The sequence below is a fragment of the Xiphophorus couchianus genome, chromosome 8, assembly GCF_001444195.1.
Source record: "Xiphophorus couchianus chromosome 8, X_couchianus-1.0, whole genome shotgun sequence".
Taxonomy (NCBI): domain Eukaryota; kingdom Metazoa; phylum Chordata; class Actinopteri; order Cyprinodontiformes; family Poeciliidae; genus Xiphophorus; species Xiphophorus couchianus.
Genome location: NC_040235.1, coordinates 23,763,880 through 23,779,019, shown reverse-complemented (window position 1 = coordinate 23,779,019; position 15,140 = coordinate 23,763,880). Strand labels below are relative to the sequence as shown.

The 15,140-nt window shown below is 42.5% G+C and overlaps 1 protein-coding gene across 8 annotated transcripts in view; it reads left to right on the top strand.

The window, feature by feature from the left end:
* Window positions 1-15,140, top strand: part of tnca (tenascin Ca) — a 58,042-nt gene that overhangs the window by 23,937 nt on the left and 18,965 nt on the right. For 4 of the 8 annotated variants that reach the window (XM_028024880.1, XM_028024879.1, XM_028024883.1 and 1 more), the window contains 11 exons: window positions 1,370-1,910; window positions 2,206-3,519; window positions 3,855-4,118; window positions 4,211-4,326; window positions 5,061-5,214; window positions 6,476-6,745; window positions 7,994-8,179; window positions 8,988-9,077; window positions 9,269-9,532; window positions 11,532-11,930; window positions 13,847-14,272. In XM_028024880.1, the coding sequence (XP_027880681.1) occupies window positions 1,448-1,910; window positions 2,206-3,519; window positions 3,855-4,118; window positions 4,211-4,326; window positions 5,061-5,214; window positions 6,476-6,745; window positions 7,994-8,179; window positions 8,988-9,077; window positions 9,269-9,532; window positions 11,532-11,930; window positions 13,847-14,272 (3,946 nt within the window). In that variant the 5' untranslated portion in view covers window positions 1,370-1,447. The remainder of the gene's footprint in view (window positions 1-1,369; window positions 1,911-2,205; window positions 3,520-3,854; window positions 4,119-4,210; window positions 4,327-5,060; window positions 5,215-6,475; window positions 6,746-7,993; window positions 8,180-8,987; window positions 9,078-9,268; window positions 9,533-11,531; window positions 11,931-13,846; window positions 14,273-15,140) is intronic. The other 4 variants (XM_028024882.1, XM_028024886.1, XM_028024887.1 and 1 more) reach the window with 2 other exon arrangements.

Sequence of the window (15,140 nt, the reverse complement as noted above, 5' to 3'; positions counted from 1 at the left end):
CGTAAAAGAGCAAAATTAACATATTTCATGTTGTACATGCATGCATTCGCTGTGCGTTATCTAGCTATCCCAATAAAGCTAGCATGTTTTACGTACAAAGAGTTAGCGCCCACAAACCTACATCGGTGCTAATATCTCTGGGTAATCCTATTCATTGCTAACCATTAGAATCTGTGCCGTGACAATACTTAAAAAGCATGTGCTGATATGTAAAAGTTTAATGTTGAACATTTAAAAACAATGTCTTTAATACTCACAGCCATCTGTTTCGTGTGACGTGGGGAAATGAATGATTTTCTTCGTGTTTTACTACGACTTAACAGCATTAAGTCGTAGCTGTTCCATAGAGATTACATTAAAACTGAGTTTGAATTCACAAGTGAACACAGCAGTAAAGAGCAGAAAATGACATGAGAGTATACTGTCTGGTATGCGCATGTTGGGGAGGTCTTTGCTTAGCTTACACCCCTACAAAGCAGTCTTTAAAATGTAAGACAAAGGATGTTCAACAAGCTACCATGTGGATATTGTTTGCAGATAAAAACCTTGCTGTGGACTGAAAATCTTTTCCTTCCTAACTTATTTGTCTGTCACTTGTTGCAAAATTAAACCTCATTAAAATTGATCTCTGCCTTTTGAGTTGCTGTACATACTGTAATACCGTTTGAACTTCTCTAATTTTTTTTTTTTTTGCTTTGACTTCTGAAAATTAGCCGGTGACAATTCAGAAATGTTGTTTAGAGATATGTTCGTCAAGCTGAGCATAATTTTCTCAAGCATTTGTCGGCGAAAACGACTTGCTCCTTCAGTGTAATTTTTGAAAACGGTAAAAGAGGGGGACTTTTGTCTTTTGAAAATATTTCAATTCTGTTTTTTTCAATTGCTTGGGTGTATTTCTCTGATCAGAATTCAATTTCTCACCAGTGCTACTTCAACCTCTGCTACTCTACAATATACTGGCATCACGTCAGTCATCTTAGTTATTAATAAATGCTGAATAGTCATTCCCTATACAACAAAAAGGCACTAATTTAGAATTGTAGCCTGCCTGTAGATTTAGCAATGGCAGCGGAGGAAATAATTGGTCACGCTTCCAAATATTGAGTCAACATGAACAGCTGCCTCGATGAGCTCGATGCATCTCTGTTCGCAGTGTGGGATAGTGGATTAAAGTGCAGGCAAATTCTCATTAGCTTCATAGTGTCAAACTCAATAGTTGAGTGTCTAGAACCTCTATACGAACCAAAGCGCAGAACAAGGGGCTGGTTTTTACCAGACTATTGTTTCTATTAGTCTCTACTGCGCAGTCATAATGCTTTCATTGTACTGACAAATTTGCTTAATTGCACTTTACCTTTGGTCTTTTCAGACTGTCCTCGTGGATTGCCCCTCAAGCCAGAGGTCCATACAGATATTTTTTTCGCCCGTACCTTGCCCCACATCAATCATGGGCGCACAAAGTCTTCTGGGCTGCCTTCTTCTGTTTACTTTGATGAGTTTATCAACTGCTGGGCTTGTCAAGAAAGTCCTCCGCTATCGACGACAGACTCTTTCTCCCCATACAGAACACAATGCCACCCTTCCCAGTGTAGGCCACCCAATGGTTTTCAGCCATGTTTATAACATCAACGTTCCTGCAAGTTCCCTGTGCTCGGTGGACCTGGAGGCATCAGAGGGCACCCAGGTCCATCCCAAAGACGTAACGGCGGTCCCTCCAGGCCATCACGTCACCGAACATACGCTTAATGGGGAAAACCAGATTGTGTTCACCCATCGCATCAACATACCTCGGCAGGCCTGCGGTTGCACCGATGACTTTCCAGGCCTGAAGGACCTCGTGAGTCGCCTGGAGATGCTTGAAGGAGAGGTTTCAGCTTTGAGGGATCAATGCAGCAGTGAGCAGCTCACAGGTAGGAGTGTCACCCAGCAAAGAAGTAGACTCCTGTATTTGTTTAAATTTCACACTGAAAAGAGCTTTTCAAATATATCACGTAATCCCCTGAGTCTCCCTCAGTATGAGGTACATCTGTTTGATTCATCTGTTTGGAGTGGTTTAGGTTTTATTGTGGGAGTGTAACTCTGTCTCTAAAGTACAGCCCAACATCTCATGAATGACATTTTAATAAACCTTGTGGTGAAATGTTGTGCCAATGTGATGAGATACTCTGCAAATCATCAATTTCTTCATCCTTTTTTTCTGTATAGGTAAGTTGGGAACAAAACCGTACTGCAGTGGCCATGGGAACTACAGCGCTGAAACCTGTGGTTGCATATGTGATCCTGGCTGGAGGGGACCCAACTGCACTGAGGCCGAGTGTCCTGGGAGATGCCAGGACCGTGGTCACTGTGTGGACGGAAAATGTGTGTGCTATAAGGGCTTCGACGGAGAAGATTGTGCCCTCGAGACCTGCCCTGTGCTGTGTGGAGCCCACGGCCACTGTGTGGGAGGCGTTTGTGTCTGTTCCGATGGTTTCTTTGGCGAAGACTGCTCTCAGAGCCGGTGCTTGAACAACTGCCTGGGCCGCGGTCGCTGTGAGGAGGGAGACTGCGTGTGTGACGAACCTTGGACTGGCTTTGACTGCTCCGAACTCATCTGTCCCAAAGACTGCTACGACCGCGGACGCTGTGTGAACGGCACCTGCCACTGCGATGAGGGCTTCAGCGGGGAGGACTGCGGAGAACACTCTTGCCCCAACAACTGCCGCGGCAATGGGTTTTGTGTTGACGGCAAATGTATTTGCACTGCTGGGTACAGTGGGGAAGATTGCTCTCAGCTCACCTGCCTGAATGACTGTAATGGCAGAGGAATGTGCTTCAATGGACTTTGCATCTGTGACTCAGGGTATCAAGGTGAGGACTGCAGCCAGCTTGCGTGTCTGAATAATTGCAACAACAGAGGTCAGTGCATCAACGGACGGTGTTCTTGTGATGTCGGGTTCCACGGAGACGACTGCGCCGAGCTTTCCTGTCCGAACAACTGCCGGCTGAAGGGGCGCTGTGTCAACGGCCAGTGTGTCTGTGACGAAGGCTTTGCAGGTGAAGACTGTAGCGTGCGCATCTGCCCATCAAACTGCTACGGCCGTGGGGAGTGCATCAAAGGACGCTGCGTGTGCCACGTAGGCTTCGTCGGCGACGACTGCAGTCAACTGAGTTGCCCGAACAATTGCAGAAACCGCGGTCGCTGTGTCGATGGACAATGCGTTTGCGACGAAGGGTTTAGCGGGGAAGACTGTGGCAAGAAAGCTTGTCCCAACGACTGCCTGGCACGCGGTCACTGTGTAGACGGCAAGTGCTTCTGTCAGGAGGGCTACATGGGAGATGACTGCTCTGTGCTGGCTTGTCCGGACAATTGCAACAACAGGGGGCGTTGCATCAATGGGAGGTGTTTGTGTGAGAGTGGATATGAAGGGGAGAGCTGTGCAGACCTGAGCTGCATCAACAACTGCCATGATAAGGGCCGCTGCGTGAATGGCCAGTGCTTCTGCGATGAGGGGTATGTCGGAGAGGACTGCTCTGAAGGTAAGAAGCTCCTAATGTTAACACACACACACAGAAGGATTCTGCTGTTTTACTTTCAGAGGGTTTCCATGTGTCAACTTGAAGAGAATATAAAATCAAATTCAGGGTGATGTGATTTCCTTCTATTCTTAGTCACTACCCACTAAACTGTTTTTGGGGAATGTAAAATAGGCTCTTGGTTTGTCTTTTTTGTCACACCACGTCTAGATTGTAGGTCTGGAGTTTGCATTACTGCCACATAATGGATATTTGCCGACACACAGAGCATGAGAAACCATCTGAAAACAAAACCACAACATCCTTTTTTTTTTAAAAAAAGAACATTTTTATTCCAGTGTCTCCTCCTAAGACCCTGACTGTCGGGGAAGTCAGCACCGAGACCGTGGACCTGTCCTGGAACAACGAGATGCTGGTCACAGAGTACCTCATCACATATGTCCCCACCAGTCCCGGGGGCCTCCTCATGGAGTTCACTGTTCCTGGAGATAAAACTGCTGCCACTGTTAAAGAGCTCGAACCTGGCATTGAATACCTGATCAGCGTCTACGCGGTCCTGAGCAACAAGAGGAGCATTCCTGTCAGCGCACGAGTGGTTACAGGTAAGTCACAATGCTGCGTTAACTGTCTAAAAGTCACATCTGGGGTTAAAAAAAAATAAAAAGGACTTCATTATTTCCCTCCATTTTGGCAGATCTCCCACAACCAGAAGGCTTAAGATTCAAGTCAGTGAGAGAAACCTCTGTCGAAGTTGTCTGGGACCAGCTGGACATTTCCTTTGACAGCTGGGAGATTTATTTCCGCAACACGGTTAGTATGCCCGCCGCTTCTCTTAAGACTTCCCTTCCTGTTTAATAACCGTCACGGAAAAAGTGAGAGGCAATAAGCTGTGCCAGCTTTTTCAAAACTTCAGCATAAAAGATTTATGTCAGCGCTAACCATTAAATTTGCTTTGACACGAAAAAAAATTATAATAATAATAACCCTCACTGAGGGCAAATCTGGATGTCAGCTAAACCCGCTGCAAGGAATCTGAGCTAGACATGCTTTGAAGGAAAATGACTGTGCCGGCTGATAAGTCAGAGCTTTTGATTTTCTATCCTCTGTTGACTTGTATTCCCTTTTAAATAGGCTGTCCTTTTACTGACCTTTAAGTTTCTTCTGCTCCTTCGCTGTGAGATGCCTGCTTAGATGCATGTTATAGAAATCAGCATCAGCACCTTTTCACTTTGAATGATTAGTGAAAACTGATGCAGATCCACATAAAAAGAGCAGGTTGTTTGCAACCTTATGTTACTGCAACACAAGACAATACAAATGCAAAAATTTGTGTAAAAACTGCTTGTGTTGTGTTTCCATGTATGCTTGTCTTTAATTTCTTTTTGTGCTTTCCCGTCAAGCATCTCTATAAGATATGAGTCCTTTGTATTCATCACATGAGAAACTGATATGAAGTATTCAGTAGCTGCTGCAGTCATGAATGTAGTCTCAGGTTTGTTCTCTTTGCAGGATTTTTATTTTTTTATTCCATTCTTTCTCTGCAGAAAGAAGAAAACGGAAAAGTCGTGAGCACCCTTCCGCCCTCCCAAACCGACTTCCTCCAGTCTGGGCTCGGACCAGGACAGGAGTATGAAGTCTCCATCAACATCGTAAAGAACAACACCAGAGGGCCCCAAACATCCAAAACTGTCACCACCAGTAGGTTTCTAAGGTCCTCATCAGTGCAGGCGTTTAATCATTCAGCGAAAGCACTTTAGTGTTACAAAGAGCTCTCTGGCACTTAGTGAAAGTATTAAGTTACCAGCTGTCTTTAAAGGCTGACAAAAAGTAAACTGATGATGCTGAGTGAAATTCCATAGTAATGAGAAGAATTACAACAGGAAATCTATGTTGGTTCTGATTAGTTCACAAGGCTACATCATACCTGTAATTTTTCTCCTTTTTAGTCCCTATCATCTGTTAAGTGACTTTTTTATTGCTCCAATACCAAATACTAGATGTTATGAAATCCTTCCAAGACCCTTACGCAACGGTTGCATCCTGCCAGACCAAACATCTTCAGATGTGTGTCTGGCAAAAGCCATTTATGGTTTTTAAGGTCTGCGGTGAGGGAGCCCCCCGGATTCCTGGACCCCCGCATTTCATAACCGATGTCATTTATTTGGGCAGGTTGAAACTTGACGCAAATCCCAGAAAATGACTGATAAAAGAGAGCTCAGAGCTTTCAGAACGTCAGCCTCCCAGAGGTTTTTTAAAACATGGATCTAAAAAGGACAGAGGTCTCCTCTACATGTTACCACAGGAGATTTAGCAGGTAGTAAACATGAGGCTGGAGTGAAAAGGAATGATATTATATAACAGCATGTCCTTTTTGGATCAGAGGTTTTCCTTCGTCTGCCAGATGTCAAGTTAGGTCTAATTTCCGTTGACTTTTCTTGATTGTCACTTTAGGAAGCGTAACGGTGCATTTTGATGTATTGCATAGGAAAAGTTTGACGGAAACGGCAAAACTCGAAATGGATTCCACATTTTTGCAAAAAGATTTTGCGCTTGCGTGACGTGATTTCGAAGAGTTAATGTGCTGAAGGTGGAGATGGAAACGTATTTGCTGAATACGTTCTGACGTATCGAACATTTGCCTTGCACGGCTGATCAGATTACAGCCATGGTTTATGTCAACATCTGACAAAATTCTGGTTGGTGTCGTATGGTTGATTCTCTCCAAACTCTTACGCAAGATTCAAACACGCCTAATTCACATTTTCTCGCTTTTTTTTTTTTTTTTTTGCGACATTTTAAAAGTTTGCTTAAAATTCGCATGACAATTGGATGGAAACATGGCTATTGCTTGGAACATCATTAAACATTTTTAAGATATTTTCTCTTTCGCTTTTGTTTCTTTGAGTACTTTGTTTCTATTTCAAATTGCCCAAACTTTCATTTCTCCTTCCTGCCACAGAGATTGACAGTCCCGGGCAAGTGGAGGTGAAGGATGTCACGGACTCCTCGGCGCTGATCAGCTGGAATTTGCCGGTGGCTCCGGTGGACAGGGTCACCATGTTTTACATGCCCAGCTCCGACCCCTCAGACGAAACCACGGTGGACGTTTCCCCACCAGACAAACAGTACAACACTGACAATCTGAGGCCGGACACGGAGTACACCGTGTCGATCATCTCCAGGCGTGGAGAGGCAACCAGTGACCCTGTCACCACCACGTTTACTACAGGTGAGAGAGAGACTGAACTGATAGTTCTAGGCATCTTCAGAGGCGGCTTTGAGTATTTTAGCTTTTTCACAGACGACTGTGGTCCCTTAGAAAGACAACACAACCATTGGCCATCTATAAGAACAAATTGTCCATACCCATGGCAACACATGCAGTAATACTGGAGAAACAAGAGCTAAAACAATAAATGATGGAAGATTTTCAAATAAAGTTGGATATTTCATCCATGGTCGAGGCTTATAACAGGCTCCAAAGAGTAAATACTCCCTGAATTATGAGCGCTTATGAGGAATGAACCGCTCTGCCTACAGGAAACTTCACAGTAACAGAGACAACCAGATGGGAAATGATTTGAGCAGATGAGGATATGGTGTAGTAGTTAATCACATGCATCCTCCTATTCTTCTTGTTCTACTTTTTTGACAACCAGATCTTCATCGCCTTCGTTATCGCTTCTCACTCATCTCGATTTGTGACTGTGATCGGTAAACTGCAGCATTTTTCTAATCTACTCGTTTTATCTAAGTGCCATAATTAATGCAAGAATAAAAAGCAATTCTACCAAATGGACTGAATTGGATAAGAGTATGTATACCAAATGAAAGACTGAATGGAAACTAAAACACAGAAACAGGAAAACTAAACTATCACCAAGCACAAAATAACTCAACTGTACCTCAGTGGGTGGAGATCTGAGTCATTAAGTTCCTTGGGACAAAATATTCTTATTGGAACATTATATTAATAATTGCCACATGTTTGGTTAAACAGCTGTGCAACCTAGAAATGACAGATGTTAATGTTAGACCATAGGTCGCATTAAAAAATATTTGCCGTCTTAGACCTCCTTTCTTTAAAGTGACGGAAAACTCTGAAGGCCGTCCGTCCGTCATTTTGACAGATTGCAATTCACACACCTGACCACGTGGTGGCGACGTGCAGACATTTTTGACTTTACTCAAGAGTACATCGCAGAGATAACTAAATAAAGAAAATAATAATAATCAGAGCATTACATCTGACCTGGTCACAGAACTCAATTTATCTTGCTCTTGGTAGGAATCTGGATTTTACTCTCAGTTTAATGTACCAGCTACTGCTAAAAAAAAAAAACAAGTATAGAACATTTCAAAACTCAAAAAGTAGGATATCTATTGCATACTATAATCCACTGGAACACATTTTACTCATTTTCCAGTCGGAAGCTACTCTACTTTTCTAATTACTTCCATGTTTTTGCTCCCTCAGCTCTGGATCCCCCTACAGACGCGCAGGCTGCGTCTCAGACCGCTGACAGCATCACTCTGGAGTGGACCAACAGTCAAGCTGATGTCAGCAGTTATCGGGTGAAATACAGTCCCATCTCTGGTTCCGCTCACGGCGAGAAAGTCTTCCCACGAGGATCAGGACACACCACACAGGCTACCATCACTGGTCAGTATGGGGAAATAAAGAACTTGCACTGCAAAAACACAAAAATCTTACCGAAGCTTTTGGGCCTAGTTTCTAGTGTAAAAATATTAGTACACTTGTGTGACGCAAGACTAGAAAAAAAAAAAGACAAATAGAAAAAAACGCGAGTAAATTTTCACCAAACAACTCAGAAACTATTTAGATTAACCTCAGAAATGTTCTAGAAGGAAAAAAGGAATTTTCACAGTTTGACAAGTTGAAAATTGGCTTGAAATAAACATTTAAAATTAATCTCAGAAATCTTTGAGAAGTTTCTGTGTCTAATGTAGTAAATTTTTCACTCTTGGAATTTTCTAAGTTTCAAAAAGTAGCAAATATTTTTGACTTTTCAAACTCCGAATTTGAGGGGATTTTTCTTGACAACGTCTGAGATTAGTCTAAAACATCTTGAGTTTTTCTAGCAAATCATTGACCTTTAAAACTCAGAAAATTCATTAATCAATTTTGAGATTAATCTGAAATTTCAGAGTTTTTCTGGTGAAAATTCAATCACCCAAATATACTGCTGTACTTTTGATCAAGATATAAGAGCTTGTTTTAAGTCAGTTATTTCATAATATTGGTAAAATAATGTACTAGTTCCACTGGCAGATTTTTTGAGCTATCACAGGACATCTTTCCTATTTTATAAGTGAAATAATCTACACTAGAAATTAGACACACACAAAAAAAACCCTGAGTTTTTGCAATGTGTGCATGAGTGTGACGCTCCAGAGCTCCTTTACTCTCGCCATATAGTCATTTACCCTCCATGTTGTTTCCGTTCCAGGCCTGAAGCCGGGGACGGAGTACGGAGTGGGAGTGACAGCTGTGAAGAATGAAAGAGAAAGCCTCCCTGCCACTACAAACGCAGCAACTGGTGAGAGAAGACGCCACACAGCTGTCCAAACACACATCATCCATAAATCCACAGAACGTTCTGTCGATACAAGCGCAGATAAAACTTTTGCTAGCACCGATAACTCAGATTACGCCTCGAGAACATCGGGAAACGTCAAGAGATGACGAGTTGCGTTTCTTACGCGAGCCGCTGTGCGTGCCCTCTGTCAGACCTCGACCCCCCCAGAGACTTCAGAGAGGTCCGCTCCACGGAGACGTCGCTCGCCGTCGCCTGGCAGAAACCCCAGGCCAAGGTCGGCGGCTACAGGCTGGCGTACATGTCCAGAGACGGCCAGGCGGAGCAGGTGGAGATCCCAGCCTCTGAAAGCACCTACGTGCTGCCCAACCTGATTCCCGGTATGAGCTACACGCTGACGCTGGCAGCAGAGCGGGGACACAGGAGGAGCAAACCCGTCTCCCTGACGGCGTCCACAGGTGGGTCGCCCCAGAGCTCCAAAATGAGTTTTACAGGTGGATGTTTTCTAAATGCTCATCTTTTCAATGCTTCATTTTGCTTTTCAAACCAGTTCGTTTAGATTTATATGGAGCCTGTTGAAAATTGGGGGAAAGCGTAGCACAAAGTGAGCCGTAATAACCTGCTTAAGATATTTAGTCTTTTTAAAAAACGTATCAACGGAAAGCCATATAAAACTGGTGAAGATTGTAATTTTATTAAGGAGCACTAAGGCCAGACTAAGAGAATTTGTTTTGATTACGAGAATAAAAGTCATGATATTAATAAAGATGCAATATTACCAGGAGAATGTTGCAAAATTATGAAAAAAAAGAACGTTTTTATTAGTAAAAGGCTTTGAGTTTTCGAGATCTGATGTGACCAGCTTTCATTTGTGCAATCATTTCAAAGTCCTGCTACTGATATTAATCTGATGCTGATGCATTAAGAGATGAAACATTTTCTTATTTTTAAAACAAGTATGTCTTCATGAGGTGTTTAACATTCTTCATTTAAATTCTTAATTATTTTTTGTGGAGGAATTTTCATAAAATGACTTCTTGATTATGATTTTATTCTCGTATTGTTGCAACTTTCTTCTCTTAATAGAATGACTTTGGTCTTGTGTTGCTTCTTCGACTTTATTCTCGCAACATGACTTTTCTCCTACAAATTTTTTTCTCATACTATTGTGACTTTATTCTTGTAAAAACAATTAAATTCTCAGCCTTTCCTAAAACGCCATCGTACAAATTAGACCTTGTGGTGCCTTGCAAAACGTACCTGACACTCTTTTTCACCTCAGTTCATTATTGTGAGATTTTTTAAAAAACAATCAAAAAACTGTGTTTTGTTTGTGAAAAAAAGTTTAAGGGGGTAACATATCATTTTATGCAATATTGAGAAAACTGTTTAAGTCTGAAACCATTAAAATGTAGCTACCACGTCTAAGCTAAGCAGACATTTATACTGATAGACAGTGACGTGCGGTCGGGGGAGGCAGGTGAGGCAGTGCCTCACCAGCCATCATGGAAAGAAAGAAAATATATAATCATAAAGTAATTTAAATTGTTATATTCATCCGGTGGTTTGCACTAAAAAATATTTATTTTTCATGTAGCTTCACCAATTTCGATTTTCATTTGTTCAAAATCGCTGAATTTTCTTATTTTCCCATTCAAATGCTTGGAAGCGATGCCGGTGAGGCAGCAGCGAGCTCTGCCTCACCTTGGATTGCGCAACCCCTGGCTCTGCGCTGGCTGCTAAGCGGAGAGAGCATGTTGCTGTACGGCGTCAATAAAATGGTTTAAACAAATTTAATATGTGAACTTATTTCCAATAATTTAGCTTATGTATATAATGTACAGTGCTTTTTGTCACCAACTGTGTTTGTGTAACGTGTTTCGTGTAATGAGCGATTATAAACGGCAGAGAACAGGTTCGAGGTGAGGCAGGCAGTTCTCTTGCCTCATGGCAGGGGGCGCTCAAGATCCCAGACGTTCGTCTTGTTCACTCCTCAACTGCCGAGTAAGTGACAGCGAGCTAGGCTAAACGATTCGGGAAGCAAGTCAAGTGCAGCGATAGATTATAATAGAGATAGTGATTTTTTTCCTCTCGCTCATCCCGACTTTCGACATGAATGACTACATTACAACACTAAAAAAGTTTTCTCAAGTGGACTTTCAATCGAAGCAGGTAAGACAGTAATAACATTTATTTTGTTTTTTAAGGAAATGTGTGTTTTGTGAGCTACAGTTTGTATGTGTAAGGATGCAGAAGTGAAACATAACCTGTAAACTGCTGTCAATCTATGCATCTATTTGCAAATCTGATTCTGATGACGTCAGTGCCTCACCAGCTATGAACCTCACCGCACGTCACTGCTGATAGATCGATGAACATTTGAGTAAATCCTCTGGAAGCACTGGAGATAAGATGTCATTCTGTCTGGATTTGTGCCTTTTTGTTTTTTCCTTGTAGCCACTTTCACTTTTTATTTAGCTGCCTCAGACGACCGTGAACAGAGGACCCCTACAGGCTCGGAGGGCAATGTCACTAGCTCTGTTATTTTAGACCCACCAGAGTCACAGATTTCCGAGACGGAGGCCGAGGATGAGCGTGGAACGCTGACCGCCTCGAGCGCTGCGTCCGACGGACTTGACCTCTCTTGGGAGCTAAAAACTCCCGGCGCCTCCGACAGCGTCGCCGTACGGTATAAGGACGCTCAGATATCGCGGGACGGGAGCGAGGTCCAGCTCCCTGGAGATTCCCGTGGGGCCGGAGTCGGCAGCCCAGAGCCGACAGCAGAATATCAAACTGAGTTGTTTGGAATAAAGAGTAGCCAGGGACCTGCAGTACCTGAAGCTGTTGCGGTTACAGGTACAAGGGTTTGTTTCAGTGAACAATTTTTCACAGTTTCTCAAAGCAGACCCTGTGTGTCACAGACCAGCCGTGCGGCCTCTATAACTCTCGCATGGCTTTATACGAACAGAACACACCGCTTCCACTCTGACTTGTCTTTCCAAAAAGGTCAAAGAACTCATCCTGTTTTTTATCTGCCAGGGCTTCCGTACCAAACCAGGATGTTGCTTTCTGAGGGGTTTTTTTTCTCACTCTTCTAAATTACAACTGTTTTACTTCCAGGGCGCTTCGTGCCACTACTGTACGTTGCTAAAGTATTCACACCTCCTGATCTTTTTCAATTTCTTTTTTTGTTTTGTTAAGGACTCCACAAATCTGGCTGACAGTGAAAAGCCATAAGATGTGCTAATCATGTAGAAGAACAAATTCTGGTTAGTCCAAAATAATGTTTATTTAGAATAGTAGAGGCTAAACCATTACCTAAATAAAACTGGACATCAGCAGCATGACTGGACATTGACGTTCACAGACTTTCTCCATCCAGTCAGACTGAGATGGAGCAATTTGGCACAAGAGTGGGGAGGAATTGTCACTAAACGTGTAGAGACTATAGAAGCAGCTTTTCCATTGCTTTAATGCCGCCACAGCATTGACTTGTGACCAGGGCCGGATGTAGAAGGACATGTGGGCCCCTGGGGCTGGAGCCCTTTTCACCAAAAGTGTATTTTACACTTACAAATAAATTACAGTGCACTGGCAGGTAGACCAACATGTTGGTGGGTATGAATAACTGCATTGCTGGTTTAAAAAGTCTGGCAGATGGCCACATGTTAAAGGAGGTTCTATAGATTCATAATTATTACATCAAATTAATTGATGTAATTACTTTTAGTCACTAATATTGCTTATATTAATAAAAATCCAATAATATTAAGACACCTCACTTGATGATTTTTCTAGGGGTTTACTTGCAAAATTTGTATTTGTAAAAGGAAAAAGAAATAAATCTTTGGGGTCCCCAAAAACCGGTTTAAAAATAATTGCCATTAAGCTTAAAGGGGCAGTGTTATGTAAAATAAACGTTTTTGAGCTTGACATCACGTTATAATGATTGTCGGAGCAGCGGTTTCCACGCTTCCCAGCCTCCGCCATGTTGCGATGACTTCCTGAAGGCGGAATTTCAGAAAGAGCAGGAGTTTCTTAAAGAGACAGAGGCCCGATTTCAAAGCGTTAAATTACGAAGTCAAATGTCTCTTACATCATGGGATATATACAGTACATATATATATATATATATATATATATATATGTGTGTGTGTGTGTATGTTTATATGTAGCATATTTGAAACAACTGAAGTTAACATAGCTACTTGATTGAAATATAAAACGGCACTATGTGCCATTACACAATACTGGCCCTTTTTTTTACAACTGTATGTTGATTGATCTACATTAGATCCCACTGACATACACTGAGGTTTGAGACTGGAATGTAAAAAATGTGAAAAGGTTCAGGGGTGTGTGAATACTTTTCCACTTTACTATTCTTCCTGCTACTTGATTCACTGCTTCCATTCCCACAATCTAATAATTGTCTTGCAGTCAGAAGAAAAGACGGCAAATGTAACTTGCAAGTCCATCCGTCCAACAGTTTTAGTTTGGAGCGGCAGGAAACCGAACGGCTGTGCATGGCTTCGCTAGTTGAAGAGAGCTGCGTACTTCCACTGCCGTGGGCTACTCAGCTCCTTCAAGAAGTTAATGGCGCCCAGTCAAGTGTCATTAACGGCTTAGATCGAGCTTGGAGAAAAGTCTGTGCAGAATTGTTTATTTAAGCTCTTCCTGTTTTGTTTTTTTCTCCAAGGTTTTTTTTTTTTGCAGTTATCAACAAACCTAGCAGGAAACTCACAAATTTAACCAGCTTTTATCCACTGTAGCACCCCCAGACGTTCTCGCGCTGAGCATCAAAGAAGCCTCGATGGCCCCAGAGCCCGCCGAGGAGCAAGAGAGCCTCAAACGTGTCGACAAGGTTCACAGTGAATCGCCTTCAGAAAACGATGCGATGGTTTCTGGGGCCGAGATCGAAAGCTCGGGCATGGAGCTGATAAGCGGCCTCGCGGTCAACGTTACCGCCACAAGCGTGAGCCTGGCGTGGTCGGCGCCCGACGACGCGTTCGACAGCTTTTTGGTGGAGATGGTTGCCGTGTCGGCTGCAGCGGCGCAGCCTCAAGCGAACGAATTGCCCGGGAGTTTTAGGAAGGCCGAAATAGAGGGGCTGTTGCCCTCGACGATGTATGAAATAACACTGCATGGGCTGATGGAAGGGAGGCGATCTGTACCGCTCAGAGTTTTTACTGCAACAGGTACACCGAGCAAAATATCTCTTGCCACCGGCATCATCCCAACCCCATCATCCTCATCTCATTGTTTGTTGTCTGTCGTGTGAGAGGCTCATACTGGGTGAACGGCTGCTTTCCTGCCACAGATGGTTCATATTTCTGTTTTACAGGTTCTCTTTGCCTTACAATTGAATAAGTACTGACCAGCAATGGGACCAAACAATTGGAAAGTTTTGGATCAAGGCCAAAACCTTTTGCAAAATAAATGCTGAAATTGCCCTGAAATACACTGGGGGAAAAAACTGCATAAAAGCAACTATAATTTAAATCATAACGTCCATATAACACATTTTCAATTTTCACAAATACATTTTTTGTGGTTATGAAGCTTAAATTTTAGGCGACGTCTTCCCTACATATGGAGAGGTGATTCATCTGAATAGTTGGAAACCATGGAGGACGGAAAATAGTTACTCAAAATTAATACGATCATTATCTACAGTGATTCATTGTTCTATCAATTTATTTTCAGATTACTTAAACATTACTTTCTAAATAAAAACAAAACAAAACTAGGATTCAGTGAAGTTACACGTTTGATAAAATGTAACAAAAATTATTTTTGAGGTAAATGCTTCAGGCTAATATCTTTCCGTCTATAAGGTTATAAATGTTTTGCTCTTACAAAAATTCAACCGGAATAAAGTTGATCAGATGCACCAATGTTGTTTTCATTATACCAAACCCAAGAAAATCTTACTTTATATCCCCATTTTTGCGACATTTTATTGAGCTCTTTGGAGAATCTCCACACTACGGCTGACATGAATAAATCACAGAACCAGCCTACTGGTTATATACCCTGTTCAATCTGAATTTGCTGCAGTTCAGG